This window comes from Vanacampus margaritifer, chromosome 10 (assembly GCF_051991255.1).
Source record: "Vanacampus margaritifer isolate UIUO_Vmar chromosome 10, RoL_Vmar_1.0, whole genome shotgun sequence".
Taxonomy (NCBI): Eukaryota; Metazoa; Chordata; class Actinopteri; order Syngnathiformes; family Syngnathidae; genus Vanacampus; species Vanacampus margaritifer.
Genome location: NC_135441.1, coordinates 16,631,522 through 16,653,453, shown reverse-complemented (window position 1 = coordinate 16,653,453; position 21,932 = coordinate 16,631,522). Strand labels below are relative to the sequence as shown.

General features: G+C 41.1%; 2 protein-coding genes across 9 annotated transcripts in view; both read left to right on the top strand.

The window, feature by feature from the left end:
- Nucleotides 1-876: 876 nt before the first annotated feature.
- Nucleotides 877-20,297, top strand: ctbp1l (C-terminal binding protein 1-like). 6 transcript variants are annotated; one of them, XM_077577240.1, is made up of 12 exons: nt 877-998; nt 3,337-3,385; nt 4,934-5,066; nt 10,358-10,512; nt 10,638-10,782; nt 10,870-11,076; nt 11,232-11,446; nt 12,852-12,982; nt 13,067-13,194; nt 15,218-15,335; nt 16,314-16,336; nt 16,562-20,297. In XM_077577240.1, exons 3-12 carry the CDS (start codon nt 5,006-5,008, stop codon nt 16,663-16,665), a joined length of 1,287 nt encoding a protein of 428 aa, XP_077433366.1. In that variant the 5' UTR covers nt 877-998; nt 3,337-3,385; nt 4,934-5,005; the 3' UTR covers nt 16,666-20,297. The 6 variants fall into 6 exon arrangements, with proteins under 6 accessions (XP_077433366.1, XP_077433362.1, XP_077433363.1 ...); XM_077577236.1 differs by having other exon boundaries at nt 878-998; nt 16,314-20,297; XM_077577237.1 differs by lacking the exon at nt 877-998 and adding an exon at nt 1,157-1,369 and having other exon boundaries at nt 16,314-20,297.
- Nucleotides 18,627-21,932, top strand: part of spon2a (spondin 2a, extracellular matrix protein) — a 32,139-nt gene continuing 28,833 nt past the window's right edge. For all 3 annotated transcript variants that reach the window (XM_077577248.1, XM_077577243.1, XM_077577242.1), the window contains exon 1: nt 18,627-18,773. The gene's annotated coding sequence lies outside the window, so the exon portion shown is untranslated. The remainder of the gene's footprint in view (nt 18,774-21,932) is intronic.

The window sequence follows — 21,932 nt, the reverse complement described above, 5'->3', positions numbered from 1 at the left end:
CAATCAAAAGTGAATATTGTTGTAAAGGAAGAATTTTTGACTCTGCACTTTTGTTAGATCTTTCTTAACAATTTTACCTCTTATATAGTAAAAAAAAAAAAAAAAAAAAAGTAACATGTGGACACTACAGATAAAGCCAGACCTTTACAACTATTCTCTAATGCTAGTTGGCTGTTTTAATTTTCAGACTTAAATTGTGTTTAATGATAAGTGAATTAATTTGTCCCAGGTTCAAGCTGCTGGTGTACTAAACTTTAGCCGACAATTCTTTAAGACAAGTATTTCAACATTACTGTCATTGGCACTCAAGTTGGAATAAAAGTTAATCTTTAAGGCAAGTATTTCAACATTATTGTCATTGGCACTCAAGTTGGAATAAAAGTTAACGAGCAGATAATACCACCAAAATAAAAATAAAACGACAGAAAAAATAATATGTTGTAACTTGTAACCAACTAAAGCAACATGCATTGAACTACTTAGCACTTTTACGGTGTGCACCATTAGGCTATACATGCACCATATTGTAATTACACAGTGACAATGAGGCACTCTAAAGCGGCCACGTCAGCCCGAAGCCCAGGTTCAAAAACTGGCTGTCAAGGTGAATATTTACAATATATTATTAGTGTTTGCACGTGCTTTCCTAAATTATTTGTACATTGTAGTTGCATCAGTACTTATACCAGCCCCCCCCCCCCCCCCTTTTTTTTTTAAACACAAGTATATAAATACAGTGTGAGTACTTTTGTCACCTCTGCAGGTGACTGAAAGTGAGTTCAATAAAGATCCGCTGACTCAAGTTCCAGTAGAAAGTAACCGTTCCGCCATGAAAGGTGAGGGCGCTCCTTCCAGACCACCGCCGCTCTTTCTCACACGCACACTGCCCCCCACCAAACATAGCACTTCCTCTTTTGTGCAATTTCATGGCGATCGGGAGAGAGGGAACTGCCGACGCACGCATACGGTCTCAGCACTCTCCAAAGAGTTTCTTCGGGGTAAATAACCAGCATTTTCCCCCCACTAAGAGTCGAATACCGGCTACCGCTGTAGTCACACTCGAATTCCGTCACGTGGGCGATGCTCATTATGTCTTCAAGAAATGTTGATTTGAGTTTGATCACCCCCCAACCGTAGCGCCACTCGCTGATAACAAATCGAGCGAAACGGGCTCCCTCTTCGCGCATCTTACACACACACACACACAGCTGCACGTTCGTCCACGGCAACAGCCTGCTAGCTTGCTAGCTAGCTAACTACAGTTAGCGCTGTTGATCACGTATGTAGTTATGTAAATAGCTTCCGACAATCTTTTTTCGCTTCTCTACGGTAGCCACGCAACCCTACATGCTACACTCTTTGGAAATCGGTGCGGTTTGGTATTTCCCATTCAAATATCAGCTTCTTTTACCCTCGAGTTGTTTGTTTGTGCTAGCTAGCCGTTATGCTAAGTCGTTAGTTAGCGCCAGTTAGAGAGCTGTGAACATGGGAACGTATTCACCTACTGGGCGAATATAGATGATATTTATGATATTTATAAGCCGCTTAAAATCAAGCACACGCGACTAAAGAAAATAACGTCCACCATTCATTGTATTGTTTCCATTTATCGACGTCTGGGAGGCGGTCGAGCTAGCGTTCTCGGCTAATTGGTTAACGGTAACTTGCCTGCTAACAAGGCAACTTTGTCATCGAGGCAGCTTGCAACTTTGTTAAATAGTTTAAACACTCTTGATGCTATATTTCTCGCACATTGCTTTTACGGGAAACGTGTTTACTTGTGTCAAATGATCTGAGTGTTTTGTGTGACGTATGATAAGCTATGATTGACATTAACTCCGCATGCTTAAAACTACCAACAAATGTGTATAAAACCACACGTACGCGTATAAATGCGAACGCGTACGTGTGGTTTTATTGACTCTCAGTACTGTATTACCCCTTTTTGTTGGTATGTGTGCAAAATCCAAAAGTTTTTACATGAGTCCAGCATTATAATGCAGATCTTTAAAAGACTATTCTGGTGTCATTTTCCTCAGACAAATTAAAAAGTGCATAATTTTCTGGCCCATATTATTTGACCTTTTTTTTTATTATTATTTTACCTTTTTTATTATTATTTTTTTTTAATCAAAGTTTGAGACTTTCTGAACTTTACTAATCTTTATCCGAGGGATTGCTCCAGATCTTTTTTCTCTGCTTGTGCTCTGGCTAAACGGGGCTTGACGATAATTTGGGGGTGGCCTGAGAGAGTAATTTAGGAATATTTTAGAATATCAAATACAATGTTGGAGGGGTTTAGCAGGGGCTACATATTTATGATGGGGCTATAGACAATTTCGAACATCCGAGCATTTCTGGTATTTTAAGTGCATCATAAATGCTCCCTTTACACGTTGAAAACAAATGGCGTATCATATTGCTTTTGCCTGTTACTAACGTATAAACGATGCTCATTGTTATAGTAGTCCAATGACATTTCATCACATTTTGAAATCAAAATAATCCTAACAAATCAAATTACAACGATCCAAAGTCCAATGCTTTTCAATGAGCGGAGAGCGTCCTTGGCTTTCACCCAATAAACCCTTGTGATGTAAGTTCAAAATTGTCAATAGCCCTTTCTACCCCAGGTGTAGCGCCATTCCTGCTTCATCCTATTTTCAAAAGTCTGGTAATATTGGAAAAATTGCTTAACACAGAAACATACAGCATATTATAATGATGAATTTAAAGTAGTTATAGGAAGCCAAACGGCTAGGTTTTAGAAACTATACAAAAAAAGGATCCAAAAAGAGTTTACAGTTGTGGTCAGGTATTGCATGGTTTAATTTGGCACTCAAACATTCATAAACAAAACAAATTAAGAGTTGAGATTGAACAAACACTAAATTGACAAAATGCAAAGTAACAAATCATAATTCGGGGGCAATTATAAATTCAGGAAATTATCTTGGATTATTATAAAGTACTTGTTTTTTAGAGAAATTTCAAGGTTGTGGTTAAAATCGATGTCACAAGTAATGGTGTTTAGTGGTCAGGAGAGTGAGGTGAACACTGAACACAGTACATCAAGGAAACTCCCAACAGCTAGTTAGTGACAGATGTGCATGCTGTCTACACATACTTAATCTACACATACTTAATCTACACCACAAAGTGCTTGATATCAGGGTGTGATTGATTGACTTTGACTGACAGTATTACTCTATAAGATTGATTAAATGTTGGTTTTGTGTTTTTTGTACATGTGCTATTGCCAAACTAGCCAAGCACATGCAGTGGTGCAAGAAACAATCTAAAGTCTATTTGTATGTTCCTGTTCTTTGTTTACAGTATAAACTACTTTGACAACCCAACTGTCACAACAGACACCGCTTTTCAGGTGAGTGCTAGGCAACATCCCGTAACGTCTTCATTGAATTGTAGCGAATGCACTTGGTCTCTCATGACACTGTCGCAGCTGGGCTAATTTCTGTTATGTATGTAATCCCAAATTTAGTTCATGCCAAGTAAATAAGGCTGGTGCTGAAATACATATATAGAAAAAATGAATTTAATTACCAGAAGGAAGTGGTTGTACAAGATTGTCCTAATACCATGTTTATAAAAAAAGAAAAGAAAAAAAAAGTGATACATTTTACAAGATTGTCATTGCGCTTAAAGGTTGCAGTTTATAAGGATGTATATGATACAACTTTCTAAGATGAAGGTTATTAAGGACAGTTTAATGTGATTGTACAAATGTCTGCTCCAGAGAAAGAACTATACCCACTGAAATGTGCCTCTTTCGTCAACTTTGTTCAAATATCAGTGAGAAGTGTTTTTGCTTTTTGTTAAACAAATAACGCAATGAAACCCAGGTTGCAGTTTGAACTGGCTTTGTGGTGATCCTGAACAATTTCAGGCATGTGAATTCCTGCACACGACCTCAAATAATACCTATCGGCTTGAAAAAAAAGTGGGACAGGCCGGTCGGTGCCCACCACACACGAGAGCATTTAAAATTTAAACATTGACCTTAATTGCAGACACCCCTAACCCTGACAACTAGGGATGCACAATAGTATCGGTGGGCGATTATTATCAACAATTTTCCATAAATTTGTCGTCATACAGATAAACCAGATAATAAAGAAATCCGCCGATAATAAGATAGACATGCCACGTTGGTCCATCTATTGTGGTTGTTGCTCAAGTTGTGCCCAAGTCCTCAACCCCTCCCCTCCCCTATGATAGTGTTACATTTGTGACATCATAATGCGCGTGACCTCGTGTTCACAGAAGATGCATTGTGCCATATTGTTTGTAATCGCAATCGCCAGTGCGGGCTTTCTTTACTGGCTTGTTATGGAAAATAACTATTTAACATGTATTAATTTATTCACTCCCAGCCATTTTCACAGAATCAAGAAATCCAAAAGACAAATTGTTTCCAGACTGTTTTATTTATCTTGCCTAACTGCTGAAAATTCCGCAACACTCCCCAAAATGTTACCCTCGCAGTTTTTTGTTGCATTTTTAAAATGTGACTGTTGTTTTGGCAAACTCAAAATGAGTTACTGGTTGTTTTTGAAGCAGAGATCAAAAAAAAAAAAATTTCAGCTTCATGGTGCTTTACACAATGTTTCAATGTATTTGTACATGCTAGACTTATAGTAGGGTTCAAAAGTACATTTTTATTCAAGTTAATTTTGTAAACAATTATGGGCTTACTTATTGGTTATTGACATTGGCACTTTCTAAATCGTATCAGTTGAAAATAGCATTATCGTGCATCCCTAGTAGCAACCAATCATGGCTCATATTCAGAAAACAGGTGAGCCATGATTGGTTGAGAAAAAGAAAAACATATTTAAAACATGACTGCAGTTAAAGAATTAAGTTTATGGTTAGTGTATAATTTTAGCTGTTATATCCTTTGTGTTTGCAGGTCAAGAGGAGTGGAGGTCATTAAGAGGCTTATATTGGTTCTACTGTGTTTAACATCCAGACTGCTTAGTCTATGGCTCTGATGGACAAACACAAACAGGTCAAGCGCCAGAGGCTCGACCGCATTTGTGAGGGTGAGTTTTTATTCGGTTGTCTTGGTATTGTTGCAAAAGAAGGCAGATTCTTATTATTTTTTAAACCGTTTTAATCATCAACCATAGTCCTTTGAGAATGTCTACTGTCACAAGAATAATGCTCTTTACAAAGAAGATAATGATCAGTTTTTGTCTATCCTTTGCGTATTTAAAACAAGTAGCTACGACTTGAAGATTCAACACGAGTTCAATAAAAGAAAAAGCCCTTGTAGACGGTAATGCCCGGTTTTGATTGATAGTAATTAAAAAAAAAATACAACAATTAAGCAAATTCTAGATTGGACCCAAAATGTGCACACAGAGACCCCAAAGCATTTGACTCATCTGTACAATCCAGTGAGTTGTAATTAATGTTTAGCTATGTGAGGGAGCAAAATGATATGCTCAATGCTGTGCCAACAAGTCGTTGCTTTGATCGGTGTTAAACATTACACCGGCAAAACTTTGAATTCAATACTTGAATGCGATATCATCTTTAACTTTTGAATTAAATTTTTAGTCAAAAATAAAACGAGTAAAATCCCAGACTAATTGTCCCCCTACTTATCAATTAAAAAAAAATAAAAATAAAATAATTGCCTATATTAAGAGTTTAAATCATCAAGACTTCACAAACTGTGATCCTCAAACTTGCTATTAAGGTGCCCGCAAGCAAGGGAGCACCCCTAACACAAGAAATACAGCCCCCCCCTACGCTCTGACACTTTCTCTTTGCATGCCTGCATGCGTGTGATCAGGTTCTCTCTGTGGCGTGCAACATAAAATATAAAGCGGAGTGTAAATGGAATTTCCCCATGATTAGTTATAATCAGAATAATAAATTCAATACAATTGTAACAAGAAAAGTATCTGAACTTCTGTTTCCGAAAAGTATTTTAGTGACCTGTAGTGAAGTTGCCTGGCACAGGCCTTTACATTTTTTTATAGCGTGGAGTTGAGAGTTGATGATGATGATGATGGAGACGAGGCGTGAATGGCGATCTTAAAATGGAGGGAATATTGTGGGAGAGTCTCTGGAGACGGATGAGAAGGAGAGTGCAAGGTGAAGGGTCGTGGCCGCCGCCGTGGGGAAACAGGCCAGCTGTCTCTTTAAAAAACGACAACGGCCCCAAACCGCCCTCAGGCCTCTGCTATATGCTAATGAGGTTAGTGCTGGTTGGCTGGCCCTCAATGGAGCCGCCTGTGATTGGACAACGGAGGTGGGGGGGGAGGCCTGGGCGGGGATGACAGCTGAGAGAGAGCTAGGGAGGGAGCGAGAAAAGCAATAGAGGGAGAGCGAGGCGAGAGAGGAAGAAGGGCTGACAGACTTCATAATGCAAGGTTAGCTCTTGTGCTCATGCGTTTCAATGTTTCGGATTGTGTTGTGTCAAATCTGGGACCTCGGCTGCTGGTGGTAGGAGGGGGTGACGTCTATGGTTTTGGGTGTGGCGCAGCTAAATATGTGTGCGCTCCCATGTGTGTTGCTCAGTGCACGTTTTGCGTTGCCGCAGCCGTTAAGAAGGAACTGAATAACTGTGTGTGCATGCGCGCGCGCGCACACGTCTGGGTGGAGTACCGTTTCTTACTGCATTATCATCATCTGCTGCCCCTCCCCCCTCACCTCTCACTCCTCCAACTGCAGCCAGAGGGAGCATGCAGTGGAGGGGAGGGGAGGGAGAATGAATGAATCACTGAATGAAATGTATTGTGTGCGGCCATGCTTGCATTTTGTCGGCCCCGCTATGCCAGTGTCATTTACTCAAATTACCCTGTGTGTAGGCCTGCTTGTGTATTTCCCCAGCAACTTCTTCTGAGGCCTTCTTTGTCACAAAGCCTTTTCGGTTAGTCTTTGTCCTCCCAGCATGTAAGAAGTAAGCCTGTTCGCATTCTGCAGCCATCTGCAACAAATTTCAGTCTTCAGTTCAAAATGGAAAGCTCCTGTTTTACAACTGCTGTGTGCTTTCGTTTCCTTTGTGTTGATAAATGTCAGCCATCACAGGAAGTGTTCACAAATATTTGTTTTTCACCCTGAGCTGTCTTCCTCCTGTGCACTCTCACCATTACCTCTTGCCCCTTGTCCAAGTAAATGTTCCAGCTCGCCACACTACCCCCTCAACCCCTCTTCCCCCCCCCCCCCCCACAGACACCTGTCACGCAGCAGGATCAAGATGGTGTGTAGGGGGCGAGAAGTAAAAACAAAAATGGGCTTTGCAGCATTTGGTGGCATGATATGGATGCTGTTGTGAGAAAGGTGTCTCATAAAAGTGGGGAGGGGATGAAGAAAAATATGGATGAGGAAGTCTCCCACATTGGAGAATTTAGGTCATGACTCAGACACAGTCATGAACCCCCTTTCTGCCTCCCCTCTGAGACCCTGCAGATTTCTACACCCCTCCCCCTCATCCCCAGCCGCCACACTCCCAGTCACCTTTTCCTCCATCTCTTTCCTCTTCCCATGCATGGCCCTTATACATACAGTAAGGCAGATCGAGTTGTTGGACTTAATAGCGAGCATCAGACATAGCGGCCAACCGCCGATTTGTTGAATGCACAAAACGAGTCGCTCTAAACAAGCAACTATGCCAGTCCAAGGCAGACTTTTCTGGGGTGCGAGGGAAATCTTTCATCCTTGCTCTTCTGCCTTTTTCTGTGTCATGTGCATGACCTGATGGCTGACAACAATCATCCACTCTACAGGACTATTTGAAAGGGTGATGCCTTTTCAGGGTGTAGGCATAGCTAGCTAGTTAACGGCATGTTGCAATTATGCCAAATATCAGGTGATGCCAACGAAGGTGCTCGTGGTCTTAAAGCCTAGATACACCAATCCGACGTCGGCCAAATGTGACAGACGCCTACCCCCTGTGGTGTCGACCCAGACGTCGGCACGTCGCATAGAAAAATGACGTACATACACACCGCACCGACTCTGACTATTACGTACCTACGTGAGAAGTAATTCCCCTCCATACCATCGGCGGTGGTAGTCATTATTCCTAAAGGCAACCGGAAACCTCTTTACGGGGGCGTGTGATATAAAAACGTAAAAAACGCATGCCGGTTACTTTTTCCTCTCACGACGTCTTCCCGCGTGAATGAAACCCCGCGGCTTTTTGCACAGTATCGTATACTGCTATCATTGTCAACCCTCTCTCTTGTGATTGATTAAGATTTAAGCAGCAAAGGCGCAAGATAAGGAGAAACCGCACAAAATGGGCAAAATCCTGGATACTCCAGCGACCAAGGCAAGGAGCTTACCCAAACCTGTTTATCCGCATTCGTCACTTCCTCTTCTTGCCCCGTGCGCTGATTTGCTAGCTAACAGCCAATCACAGTGATCAATTGCCCCGACGCCGATTCAACATGTCGAATTTGCTGGGAAGTTGTACACTTGCTTGTCAGCTTACAGATTCCGTTACATGTCATGATAGTAATCATGGATGGGACACATACAATTTGTGAAGTTCTCTGTGGGAATAAGAACTGTACAATTGTCAGATTGTTATGGTGATTAGTAAATGGCTCATTTCAGAATGACAAGAGAGATGCAGGAGGAGGTAGAAATATTTTGGGGGAAATGAGATGACACTCGTGTAATGTAGAAATTTCTCTTCAGGGTTCTGTCGCTGTGGTGTTGCTGTTGTGCTGTGAGAAATTGCTTGAGACATTTATGTTTTGTCAGCTTTTTTCCCTCCACTTGGTACCAAAATTAAACTGTGCTCAAGTTACGCCTTTACCACTAAGGTTATGTAATAAGTGTTAGTTGTTTACATATCTGCGTTCGCAGCATTACTTTCAAAGCAAGGATTTGATGTAATGTCCCCAAATTTGGCAGAGGGAGGGAATCACGGGCCAGTGACGATCCTACAAAAACGTTTTGTATAAGGGTTGACAGAGGTCTGCGTTAAAGTCCCCATTCCCCATCTGTTAACGTGATCAAAAGATAATTCTGTGAAAGTTCCTACACTCCTCATTCGAAAACATGGCAAGGTATAACAATTACGGTCGGTCAGTTATGCAATAGCATGAGTTATTTAGACATGGTTTATTGTTGTAGTGACCGCACTGCATCTTATCTGAGGGTTGTTTATTTGTCGAACCCTATTTAGCTATATGAGACAAGCACATTGACTGTATAATACGGTATTATTTTACCAATGAAAAGTGAGTGTTCGGATTTGTAAAGTCTTTTTTTTTTTGTCAAACTCTAACAATACATATGTAGTTGCAACAGCATTGTCTTGTGCTTATTACAAATTTGGCCCGTGTATGCAGTGGATCCCACATTTGCGGTTGGACATTTACAAATTCAGATACTTGCAATTTATTTTTATTTTTTTAAAGGAATCTATCCTCTGCTATGCACAGTAAAACTCAAACATCAAACTCATTGTCCACTTGAACCAAACGTCTGCGGCGTAGACAGAACATTGAATCAAAAATCTAGCAGCAACCATGTTAGATTTCTGATTGCCAGGTAGCGGGAGATCAGAAATATTTTTGCTGAACCCGTCTTGACTCGCAATAATTTAATCAAACTAGGACTAAACGCAGTGTCAAAACTAGTTAATTCCATATCGGCCCAGTGGAACATTGCTAAACGTCCCTAGTGTCCACTCTGTGCTTACCTCGTATCTTTGAACATCAGTTCATGTTGTCACAAGGTGGACCCACTGGGTTTTGGGTCTGTGAACACCAAAGAGGTGCTAGCTGTTCTACGTAACTTCAACCTACAAAGCAATTGTGTTTCCTTTGAGCACAGACCGCTCCAGCGCATTGATGTAACTCCTGCGCTTTACTGAGCAGTCGATTGTTCATTGTTTTACACCAGACTTCACCGCTACAGTAATTTATCCGAATTAATGAAGTGTACGGAGACGTTGTACATTGTGGATCTGCTGGCTTAGTTGTAAGATGATTGCTGTACTATCTTTTTAAGGGTACAGCAATATTTTAAGTCAATTGAAACGGTATTAAAATGTCCTGGGAGCCTAGTTTGCATTTAATTTTTGGTTTTAATCTAATAAAGGTGCTTATCACTTTTAAGGGAGTGTTAATTATTCAGGGAAATTTGCTATTTTTGGAGGTCCACTGTAATAAATCATGAAGTGTTTGTCCTTTTCCTTTAGTATTTAGTTTGCACTCTTTAATGAAAAGGGTGCAGCACCTTATTTGAGTTATTATGACTCTATTAATTTTTTTAATAGCATAGCGGGTCACATCAATTGCTCATGCAATCCCCAGCCATTCATATGTGTAGCTCATCGGTATTTTCTTTCCCCTTGGTTCAGGTATCCGACCCCCCATCCTAAACGGGCCTATGCATCCACGGCCACTGGTGGCGCTGTTGGATGGGCGCGACTGCACTGTTGAAATGCCCATCCTCAAAGACGTCGCTACTGTGGCCTTCTGTGATGCCCAGTCCACACAAGAAATTCACGAGAAGGTAAAGGAGATGTTTTAAGTCTTCAAGATTTACTATAAAATAATCATGCACACATCTGCATGGTGTTTCATGAATATGTTTCCACCTTAAGGATATAAACGGATGCACAATTTTTCCTTTTGTAGGTGCTGAATGAGGCTGTGGCCGCCCTGCTTTATCACACCATCACTTTGTCGAGAGATGATTTAGAGAAGTTTAAAGGCCTCAGAGTAATAGTCAGAATCGGGTCTGGCTTTGACAATGTTGATGTCAAAGCAGCTGCTGAGCTCGGTGAGGAGATGCAACTCAATACGAGCTTTGTCGTTTTCCCCGAAAGGTCTGAATTAGCCGTTTAATTTGTTCCACCTCTCCGTGCAGGCATTGCCGTGTGTAACGTTCCAGCAACCTCAGTGGAGGAGACAGCCGACACGTCGCTATGTTTGATCCTCAACCTGTACAGGCGAGTCACCTGGATGCACCAGGCTCTCCGGGAGGGAACCCGAGCCTCCAGTGTAGAGCAGATCCGAGAGGTGGCCGGTGGTGCGGCTCGTATTCGAGGAGAGACGCTGGGCATCATTGGGCTTGGTAAGTGGATGGCTGACTCCCCGCCAACATTCTTAGAGTAAGAATGTCCAACCTGAGAGTGGCTTGTCTGTCTCTATCTCATTTAGCTCCTTTTAATATACTGTATATACGAGTACCTGGCATGCTCTTATGATATTATCATTGTGGCCCTTCAGGGCGTGTTGGCCAAGCGGTGGCACTGCGTGCCAAGGCTTTCGGGTATGGCGTGATTTTCTATGACCCCTATTTGCCTGATGGCGTCGAGCGCTCCCTGGGACTGCAGCGTATGGCCACCCTCCAGGACCTGCTCATCCACTCGGACTGCGTATCCCTGCACTGCAGCCTCAACGAGCACAACCACCACCTCATCAATGACTTCACCATCAAACAGGTGAGCTGGAAAAATATGCTAAACCATATGTCCCCCTCACTCACCTCCCTGCTAATTTTTGTGTTCCAGCCGACCCTTACCTTGTATAAAATAAGGAAATAAGAATAGCCTGTTTCTATGTATCTGCAGATTAGACAAAAGCCAACCAGTTACCTCCATTTTTTTTGATTAGGTTAACATTATGTCTTTATTTTTAAGTGTTTCTGAATTTTTCTTTTTGAATAATTAATCACAAAGATTAGGACCCGGCTGATAACGTTTTTTGGAGAATGATAAAGATTTTCCGATATTGGGCAGAATACAATTTTGATAATCAATTAATTGGCGGCTGATTAATCAGAAAAGGTGTATTTTATAACTTGTTTTTGGTCTTAACGCTGAAATACAGGCTAAACATTTTGTTTAACAATACTTTGTCTCTAACTTTACAACAGAGAGAAAAATCAGCAAAAATCCCAACATTTTGTTGGGATGATTAACCCTTCCCCCCACGTTTTTTTCCCCCCTTATTTTCTTTATTTTTATTCCTTTTAGAATGTGTTTTTTGGTTTAAAAACACACACACAAAAAACAAAAACAATGAAAGGGAATTTTCCTGCCTGCAAGTCAATTCAGTATTGCAGAGAAAGAAAAGGGTTGTGGTCAAATGAAGTACAGTATAAGAATTTAAAATATTATATTATTTCCAAAATTATTGTACCTCATTTAATGTACATACGAGGCTTCAGTTGGGGAAGAATAAAATCTGCAACTATGTTCACACTGCAGGCAAATGCGATCCAGATCAAATTTTTTTGCCCAAACGCGACCTGTATCTGACTTTGTCAGTCTGAACGGCTCAAATCCGACATCACACAGAAGACAGACTGAGGTCGCAATTAATAGGTAATGTGAACGCTTACTCCAAAAAAAAAATTGGATTCCACCCAAAAATCGGAATTGAGCATTAAGACCTGCAGTGTGAACGTAGTCATGAGTGCTTTTGCCTGTAGTGAGAACGTAGCAAAGTTCGTTCACAACTGAAAGCAAAGATGCATGTGATGCTAATAGATCACATCTTGGTTGAACATGTCTACAGTATATGATCAAATTATTTCCAATCTTTTCCAGGGTTAGCATCATTTTTGTCCAGGCATGTTTCATATTTTAAAATAATTTTGTTGAATCACAATAAAGCCATGTCTGATTTTCACTGGTTAATTTTCATGAAATTTGTATTTATCATTATTTTTGCCAGATTCAAGTTATTTCAGTGACCACTGCACCCCCCACCCCCATTAATAGAGGGTTAACAACCATGTTGTCCACTTGTATGTCAAGTTACCACAGTAGTATTATTGTATGCATGGCTGAGTGTGAAAATGGGCTGTAGCTTCACTGAAGCATTGCTAACTCCACAACACAGATGCGTCAGGGAGCTTTCCTGGTGAACACGTCAAGAGGCGGCCTAGTTGATGAGAAAGCACTGGCTCAGGCCCTAAAAGAAGGTCGGATACGAGGGGCTGCTTTGGACGTCCATGAAAGCGAACCCTTCAGGTAACCAGCACTCACCCTTTGAGAGGTACGTGATAAGTACTAACTCGATCGCTCCCCTTTTACCAACCTTCTGGTTCTTGACAGTTTTTCAGCTGGCCCCCTTAAAGACGCCCCCAATTTGATCTGTACCCCACACACATCCTGGTACAGCGAGCAGGCCTCGGTGGAGGCTCGGGAGGAGGCAGCTAGGGAAGTGCGCCGTGCCATTACTGGTAAGGATGTCTTTTATTGCATGTCCAATGCCCCCGCGCTTGCTGTCGAATCACTCACTTTCCATATAAAGGCTTCCAGGAAAAGCTTAGAATGAGTTGACTTTAACCATCTGCTGTGCAAACAAGCAGCCAACGAAAACCCAAAACAGATGACTAGCTTGTCTAAACATGTAATTCTCCTTTTGTAGGTATGTAATTCCTTATTTAGCAATGTGTGGAAATCTGGTTCTTTAAAATTGAAGCTGTGCCAGACTGCCAGTATATAGTCTGTTCCAGAGCCATACTATAAATGTGAGCCTGCTAGTGTTGCAGGATTGCTCCCATCTGTAATAGCGCACTGTGCAAGAAAGTCACTCTTATTTAGACTTGAATATAGTGTATGGTTGTTTCCTGCTTTTTAGCCCATTTAATGTGAATGCTTTAACTCTGCCGGTTGCTGAAAGACACAACCGGGGGCTCTCCCTTTGGAATAACGAAAACATTCAGCTGTCATCTTTTCATAACTAGCTGATGCTCAGCATGACTTAGAATAACAAATGCTGACATGTAATTTGGGATTCTGCGCATCAAGTTGTCAGTCAATGGCAGATGATGTTGTTAAACACAGTGGATCTAAAAAGTCTACACAGACCTTTTCAAATGCCATTTTTTTGTTGTGATCAATCATTTTAAAATGTTTTCTACAATTATGAGACCCATAACATATACAACTCAATTTAATAAAAAACTGGGATCATGCAGTTGTACAAGTGTGTATAGCCTTATAACTGGAGATTTGGCTGTTTTCAGAATGAATGAAACAAATTTCAACTCATTTTAAATAGGAGTCAGCACACACCTACCATCATTTACATTTCCTCTGATTAACTTCAAATAAAGTTTCAGTTTTAGTAGGCTTTTCCTGATATAGCCTGAAGGTTTTGTGCTTTCACTGACTGGCGTTCAGCGCTCTTCATAAACTCCCTCCACCTTGATTAAGGCCTGTTCCAGCCGAGGAAGGGAACAAAATCTTCAAAACATACACATAACTGTAGGTTTGGCTCATGGATGGTGATGAGCCGTTTGGTTTTTGCCAAACATAACTTTTGGAATTAGGGCGGAAAAGTTTAGACTAAGTTTTATGACACTATCACATATTTCCCAACGTGATTTCGAGTGTGTTTTTGTTAAATGTAATTGGGCTTTGATGTTTTTCTTTGTAAGATAAGGCCTCTAAATTAATAGCCCATGAAAAAAAAAACAAGATGTTTGACCAAGATCTTTTCGCCATTTTCATCAATTTTAGACGGATGTCCATTTGTTGGTAATATTGTTGTGTCATATTTTTCTCCACTTATTGACAGTCTTCCTGTATATGCTTATTTTATAATTATATATATATATATATATATATATATATATATATATATATATATATATAATGTATATTTATCCACATGTGTCTACATATGATTCTTTTTTTACCTTTTATTTATCGAGCCAGCTTGGAAAGCTCTTAAGGCTTATGCTGTAAAATGTGACTACAGAAATGTCAGGAAAAGCCTACTGGAACAACTGAATTTGAATTGAGATTAATGAGGACCACTTTAAATGCTGGCAGATCTGTGCACCGCTGACTCATATTGAACATGAGTTTGAATGTGATTGGTTAATTCTGACCATAGCCATGCCCTCAGTTATAAGAGGGTTGGACTTACCCTCTATAAAAGAGTTCCCTTTTTTTTTTTGTCATCTGGGTGTGAATGAAACCTGGTATATATTTTATAGCAAGTGTATGTGTTGTTTGGCACTCTTTACCGCTTATATATTATATTTTAAGCACAAAATGTACACTTAATACAGAAGTGTTGGCATGAGCAGCGTGACTGTTTGCCTCCTTGTATTAGCTGCCAATGCAAGAATAAAGTGTCCGTGTTAAAAGGAGCCATGAGATGGGTGCAGCATGACGCAGCTATCAGCATGACTGGCGCCGCACTATATCCTGTCAGAGTGCAACCTGTAAACTTCGATTGTTGTATTTTAGGGCGTATCCCAGACAGCCTGAAGAACTGTGTGAATAAAGAGTATCTGATGGCAGCATCTCAGTGGCCCAGCATGGAGGCTGCCACTGTTCACCCCGAACTTAACGGAGCAACCTACAGGTGAGAAAGACAATTGGCTGCACATGTTTTAGTAATCTTGGAGGCTGAACAAGGTTGCTGGAAGAATTGTGGGAATGTGTGGCAATTTTGTGTTTGTCTTATTGACTTATTTGGCATCATGTAGGATACTTGGTTTACGATTTACGGTTTGCACAATGAGAGGGTTGTGCAGCAGCGCATTCGTGATAATGTGGCAGAAGAAGGCCCACGCTCTGTTTACTGCAAAATGCTGTTTTATTTAATTTAAGCAAGGTTACATTTTCATGCAAATATTTCCTGTTAAAATTACTTCAGGCGTGTTTGACCTTTTGTACAAAGTCAGGTTATTTTAGCACCATAGGAATGTAATTGTCGTAAATTGAGGATTCCCTGTGGTATGTTGGTTGAGTCATTAACATTGCATCATCAAGGTGAGCTTGTAAGCATTTTCAACACTGTAGATTGGAGGATAGTTTGCTAAAATAACAGGCCAAGTAATTGACCAAATTTCTCCATTGGAGATTTCTGCCCAACAGTGATGTTATGTCACCTAATGAGCTCCAATACAAGAGCTGTGTCAGAGTTGCAGTGCACCATGTCAAACCTTAGTTTTTCTGACTCAATGAAAACAAATTTGATTATTAAATTTGTTCTTTTGTCATGTAGTTAATCATTATTAACCAGTTTATTCAAATATATTTAACAATTAAGTGTTGCAATTTTTTCACCAATAACTCAACCAACCAAATAATAAGAAAAAATGTGGGGGGAAATAAATACCTTTTAATTACCAATTGTGCATGTTTTATATAATAATTACATATCCAATAAATAAATAAATGAATGCTTGATTGGCTGGATTAAATAACAGTAGGCCGCCCGTGGATCATAAATTGTGTGGCTGAAGTTTCAGTTGGAGTAGTAGTCATAGTTGACAGCATGAAGATAAATAGAGGAGATGCATCAAATCAAATGTAATCTATTCAATTTGTTTTCCAGATTTCCTCCAGGTCTGATCAATGTTGCCGCAGCAGGGGGCCTCCCAGGAGCCGTAGCTGGGGTCGAAAGCCTGGTTTCGGCAAACCTGGCCCATGGCATAGCCCCCGTCTCTCACCCACCACACGCCCCTTCCCCAGGGCAGCCAAATAAGGCTGAAGGCGACAGAGACATCCCCTCCGACCAATAGCCCCCCCCCCTCCCCCTAGCCACCCGCACCCCACCCCGGGCCCCCTCCCGTTGACCCCCTGCTGCCGCCAGCACATTCCGTCACCTCTGGATAACCAGGCTCCAAACCTTCCTCCCTGCATCAGACACATTTCGACCCCCCAAACACCACGATGACCTGATGTGACTCCACGTGGTCTCACATGACCAGCACCGGAATCCCCCCGCCCCTCACACACACCCGCATCCATCCTCATTTCACGGACCCCTCTCACTCCCGAACGTCAGCAATAACTTTGTTCTCAAGGATTCAGTGATCGGATTGGTATTTTTCCGTAGTTGGCTGTTGTTTTCATGGAAAGTCGATCCGTTGTGACTTTTGGTGTTCATGTTTCTAAAGAAAAAAAGCATTTCTGGCATCAAGGCTTTCCAGTTGGCTGCATCCTCGACTGGCTGACCAGTAGAGGTGCTCAGGCAGAAAGTGCCCCTTTGTCCATGAAAGGCTCGTGTTACTGCTTCTGTCGTCTTTTCTACCCCCCCATCCAACCTACTTGTGACAGGGTCAGATAAACCAGACCCAATTGGAAAAAAAAAAACCCTCACCTGCCCAGTTTGGAATTGTTCTGCTCGTATTTAAAATGTGTTTAAAAAAATGCCCTTCACTCTCCCCTTATGTTGATGAATTCCCCTCTACTCAGACCCACCCAGGGGCATGAACTTGTGTCTCATGCCCAAAAGCTGCAGCGCCAATACTCCATCATGCGCCGTACATGCAGGGCCTCGCCAGCAGAGGGCGCCGCCCAACCACTCGTTTCAGTTGACCAGGAAGACAGTCTCCTGTTAAGCTTTAGTTGAGCAATGACCCCACACTGACCTACCCAGGCCGTACGTCCCACTCCCCCCCGCCGGCCCCACACATGCTCACGAACCCAGTACGCATCCTTCCTTTAAACGCTTGGGGACAGTAGAGTTAAATTCCTCAGTTGGAGCGAGGGGGACGTTCCCTTTTGCATGCTAGCTTTGTTAACGACAGTGGTGTGTAAAAGAATGTGTGCGCGTGCGCAGGTGTGTGTCCCTTTCCGCTGTTTTCTTTCCAAAGGAATAGTCCCTCCCTACGAGTAACTCTTTAACGCTGTCGCTCTGGTGTCAAGGAAACACCTTTCTAGTACCTCAGTAACAGATATTGAATGTACCGTGCATACCCTTTTATTTTTTTGTACAGATTTTCTAGATTCTTCTTACTGTTCTTTACCAGAAGGGTTGTGATATTGTAGCAGTAACGATAAGATGAAATCATGAGAAGAAAAAAAAATCCCCCATCATGAAACAAAGCGACACATAGGATCTCTCTCTATAGGTTACTGAATACTCAGGCTTGGAAACCATTGCTCGTCTTTTTGCCTTGACCTCGGCCCCTTTGTCCTCCATCTTACTGGCTAATGATTTACGAGGAACAATGAAAGGTGGTTCTTATGCTCTGCTAGTTTTCGGTCACTAGAGCATTAGTAGTAGATGCTTCATTTTTGTTCTTTTTGTTTTTGTTTTGCATCCCTTATGTCATTGCCCTGCTGCTCTGTTTGTTGTGCATGTGCGATTTTGTTTTAAGCAGATGAAGAAGAAGAAAAACTTACAAATTAGTGGCTGCTTTCCCCTCTGCTGAGTGTTTTCTGCCCCAGTTGCCATTTATGTGGTGGTCAGTTTCCAGTAATGTGCAGTTTTGCCCTCCGGACCGCACCCTTCCCCCATCAGAGTCTACCAGTGACTTGGAGCATGTGATGCTTGGCTCCTCTGTCATGTGATGAGTATATATTTTTAAGAATACCCCCCTCCCCTCTTTCCCTATAGTCCCATTGATGAATAATCTTAAATTTTGCTGTTGATGATGATTATATATATTTTTTCATTTCAGCCGTGCACTGTCATGTATACCAGTTAGTTTTAATGTAGATGACGATTTCTTTTTATGGATAATTGCTGTCTGTGTTCTACATGTTGTACTGAAAAATATGAAATCTCCCCCTCCTCCTGCTACTACTACCCCGACTCCGCTACCCATCTTATGCCCCCCCCCCCTCCCAGGCCTTACTATGTCCTTTCTCACTGTAGCCGTTGTAGAAAGTCGCCATGGAACCACTCACTGCCTTAATACAGTTGACCACAGAAAGTGACCAGTAGAAATGAACAAGCCAAAAAGAACAAAAGCTCCCCAGTCGCTCGGCAGACAGAATTCTACAAAGGTGTATTAAGGTCATACTTGAAAAGGAGAAACGATGAAGGAAAGTCATATTGTTGAGGGTGAGTTTGTAATTTTTAAATAACAAAACACTTTTTGTCCTTTGTAAAAACTGTCATGGCCTGAGAGTAACTCACTATAGTGAGTGTTCCCGTGGGAGCACGACAAATGACTGACACCTTGTAAGTTATGCTCCTGGCTCTAAATGGTTGTTTTCTCTCATGCACGGTGGTTTCTTCTAGATCAAATTAGAGGCACAAGATGGAGCCAGAGACGACTATTTCTTTTGTTTTGTTTTTGAGCGATCGTATTTCTCATGTGCTACGCCAGGTCATAATGACAGTTTTAACAAATGTGACATTTTGTAATTTGCTAACTCCACTAGAATGAAATTATGAGATGAGAAAGTGTTGTTTTTCCTCTAAAGGCCATTTATTAATCACATCATCTCAGACGAAGTTGAAGAAAATTTGTACATGCATATTTACTATTCTTACTGATGATGGTGTTTATGTGCCAAAATATTAACATTCATTGTGAACTTGACAGCAATCATAATACAATCATGGTTATGTTTGTAATATTTAGACTTTTCCTAAAATGATGATTTCGCCCTCATGTTATGGCATTCTCGTAATATTTCAACTTGATTCTCATCGTACCTTTTCCCCCCCACACGCCCTGTGTGGCTCTAATACTCCTTTGGCAAATTCTACATCACCTTTGCAGCATTTGAACCTGATCTTGAAAGCTTTTATTTTTGGATCAAAGACGTAAAAGTCATTACACAGTAAATCCTCATACTTCTAAAGTCACGCCAGCAAGCGTGTTTGTGCTCTGGCTAACAGATAAGCACATTGTGTGTGTTTGCGGTCACAAAGCTCCAGCTGATATTTCACTCTTGGGTGTTAGAATGCAGCCGCCGCCACCCTTCCACCTCCTACTACTACTTCTGCTACTACTCGGGGCTTTTGAAGGGTCTTTCACTCTGCTGCCAGAGCTCCCAAAAGGGCTGGAGTGTTTGGGCACAGCAGACACTGGTGTCATCTGTCCAAAAAAAACAAAAAACAAAAAGAGAATTGGTCACTTTCTCTCTCTCAGGGTTGAAATGCACACATATCCTTTAGCAGTTGTCCTCCCTCCGAATGTAGAGCAGCCTCATGTGTTTTTAGAAGCCGCGAACCGCTTCTCTTGTTCCACACCTCCCTTTTCCTACTTTCTTGTTTTCCTTTTGGCACTGACATCTAACCATCTATCTAACAAGGAGTGAATGAACGCTTGAAAGTGACCGTGTGCGTGTGTTTGTGTGATGTTAAGATTGGGAAATGTATTTTTACAACATGTGAACATTTTTTTCCCTCCCCCTCCTCCCTCTCACTCTCATTTGTGAACTGATTTTTCACCAGACTGCAAAAACAAAAATACAAAAATGAAAAAAAAAAAACATGTCTGTAACTAGGCTCTTAAGCTTTATTTTTTTGTTATGTTTACTTTTTTTTTTTTTTATTAGAAACAATCATGTTTGTGATGGTAACTCCCAATGGTAAACTCCACACCGTATTTTAAATAAAAGCTTAAAAATTAAACACTTGTTTACATGTTTAACTTAACTACTCAATTTTCCACTGGTTCTTGTTGTGTACTCTGTCTTTCTAGCTCATTTGATTTGAACCGTCTGAGACTGCCAGTGTTTTGTCCCCCCTGATTATGCTTTGCTGCTTTTAGGACACTGACTTTTTTTTTTTTAACAGAGCTTTGCGCTATAAACAAAATTGTTTACCGCAGTTGGTCGGTTCTTTTATTGGGCATCGCATGGTGCTGCAGTGCCAAGACGGCCACAAGTTTACGAGTGGGCAGGGTATGCGGGGTGCGCGGGAAAGGGGGCTTCTGTTTAGACCCACAGGCCTTAGAAAGACTAGGCTGGGGGATTATCAGGCCTAAAATTGCTACCACATGCACATAACCGGAGGCTTGCTTTTTTAAATGACGGCCCACTAAAAGCAGCGACCTAGTCACGAGGCACCTTTTGTAGCCCGCTGGCCATGTTTTGACACCACAGAAGTATTAGTTGTTGATTGAGCGTATCGGTATTATGATTAAGATTTTTTTTTTTTTAAGACGTCTTAACCTTAGTAAAAGTTTTTTATTTGTATTTATTTTAAACTAAAGGTCTCACTTGACAACCAGTGTGCTTACAGGGGAACTAGTGTGGCCACTTTAGAACACCTCATTGTTGGCCATGAGTGCATGCTCCAGTGAGAAAGGCGGAAGCGCCAGAAAGCATTATTATTATAATTATTTTTTTAGTCCAACTTGATAGCCAATTTGTAGATTGGGGATTCAAGCTTGCGTGGATGCTTTAGAGCGCTTCGTTGTTGCAGTGCTGAAAAGCCCCATGAGGACAGTTGGGAGATTTTAAGTGGTTTATTTTCACAGCTCAAATATGTAATTGTGTTGAAATAGGAAAGATGCTAAACAAAGTAGCATCCATTTTTGTAGGTTTTAGAAGTGGTATGTGATTGACAACTGGGCATGCTTTCAGTATTCAAGAGGGGAGAGAACGGCTTGATTTCTCATTTTGAAGCATCACTTTTGTGTGATTTTTATTTTTTTTTTGTCATTCAAATTTGGCCAGATTGGTAACATTATTTACACGTGGTGTGTCAAATTTAGAATACAAATGTTTTCACTTAACAGGGACTTAAACACATGTATGCAATTTTTTACTTGGAAATTAAATTTTGTGGTTGGTTTAAAGATTTAAGTTGATAAAAATTTTGCAATGGCCAAAATAACACACTTTTCTGTATTTACTTGTTGCTTTTGGTCTGTAAAAGCGCCAAATAAACAATTTTTACTTTCCTATCTGTAGCTGAAGTTTCGACTAGATGAGCCCAGAATATACGGTACCCCTAACCCCAGGATAAACATTAGACCACAACATATCTCAAACAACAGTTTGCCCACATGTACACAAGAGTCAAATTACTAAGCGTTAAAACCATCAGCTTTAGTTAGATTACCTGCGCAAGCTAGCTAATGAGCCAAAGCCCACATCTCAAAACATTTTAAATTGGTATCAAAATCTTAAGTCATAATCAAGTGTTTATGGTAGTACAACATAATTTGTCTCAAAGCCCATCAGGACGCCCCCCCCCCCTTTTTTTTTAGGCATATTAAGGTACATACAAAATGTTGAGTTTAATTCTGAATTGTAGGGG

Coding starts and splice junctions, on each gene's coding strand:
- ctbp1l (XM_077577236.1), top strand. CDS start 5,006: ATGGCTCTGATGGACAAACACAAACAGGTCAAGCGCCAGAGGCTCGAC. Junction 11,447..12,851: donor ATGACTTCACCATCAAACAG/GTGAGCTGGAAA, acceptor TCCACAACACAG/ATGCGTCAGGGAGCTTTCCT. Junction 12,983..13,066: donor CATGAAAGCGAACCCTTCAG/GTAACCAGCACT, acceptor GGTTCTTGACAG/TTTTTCAGCTGGCCCCCTTA.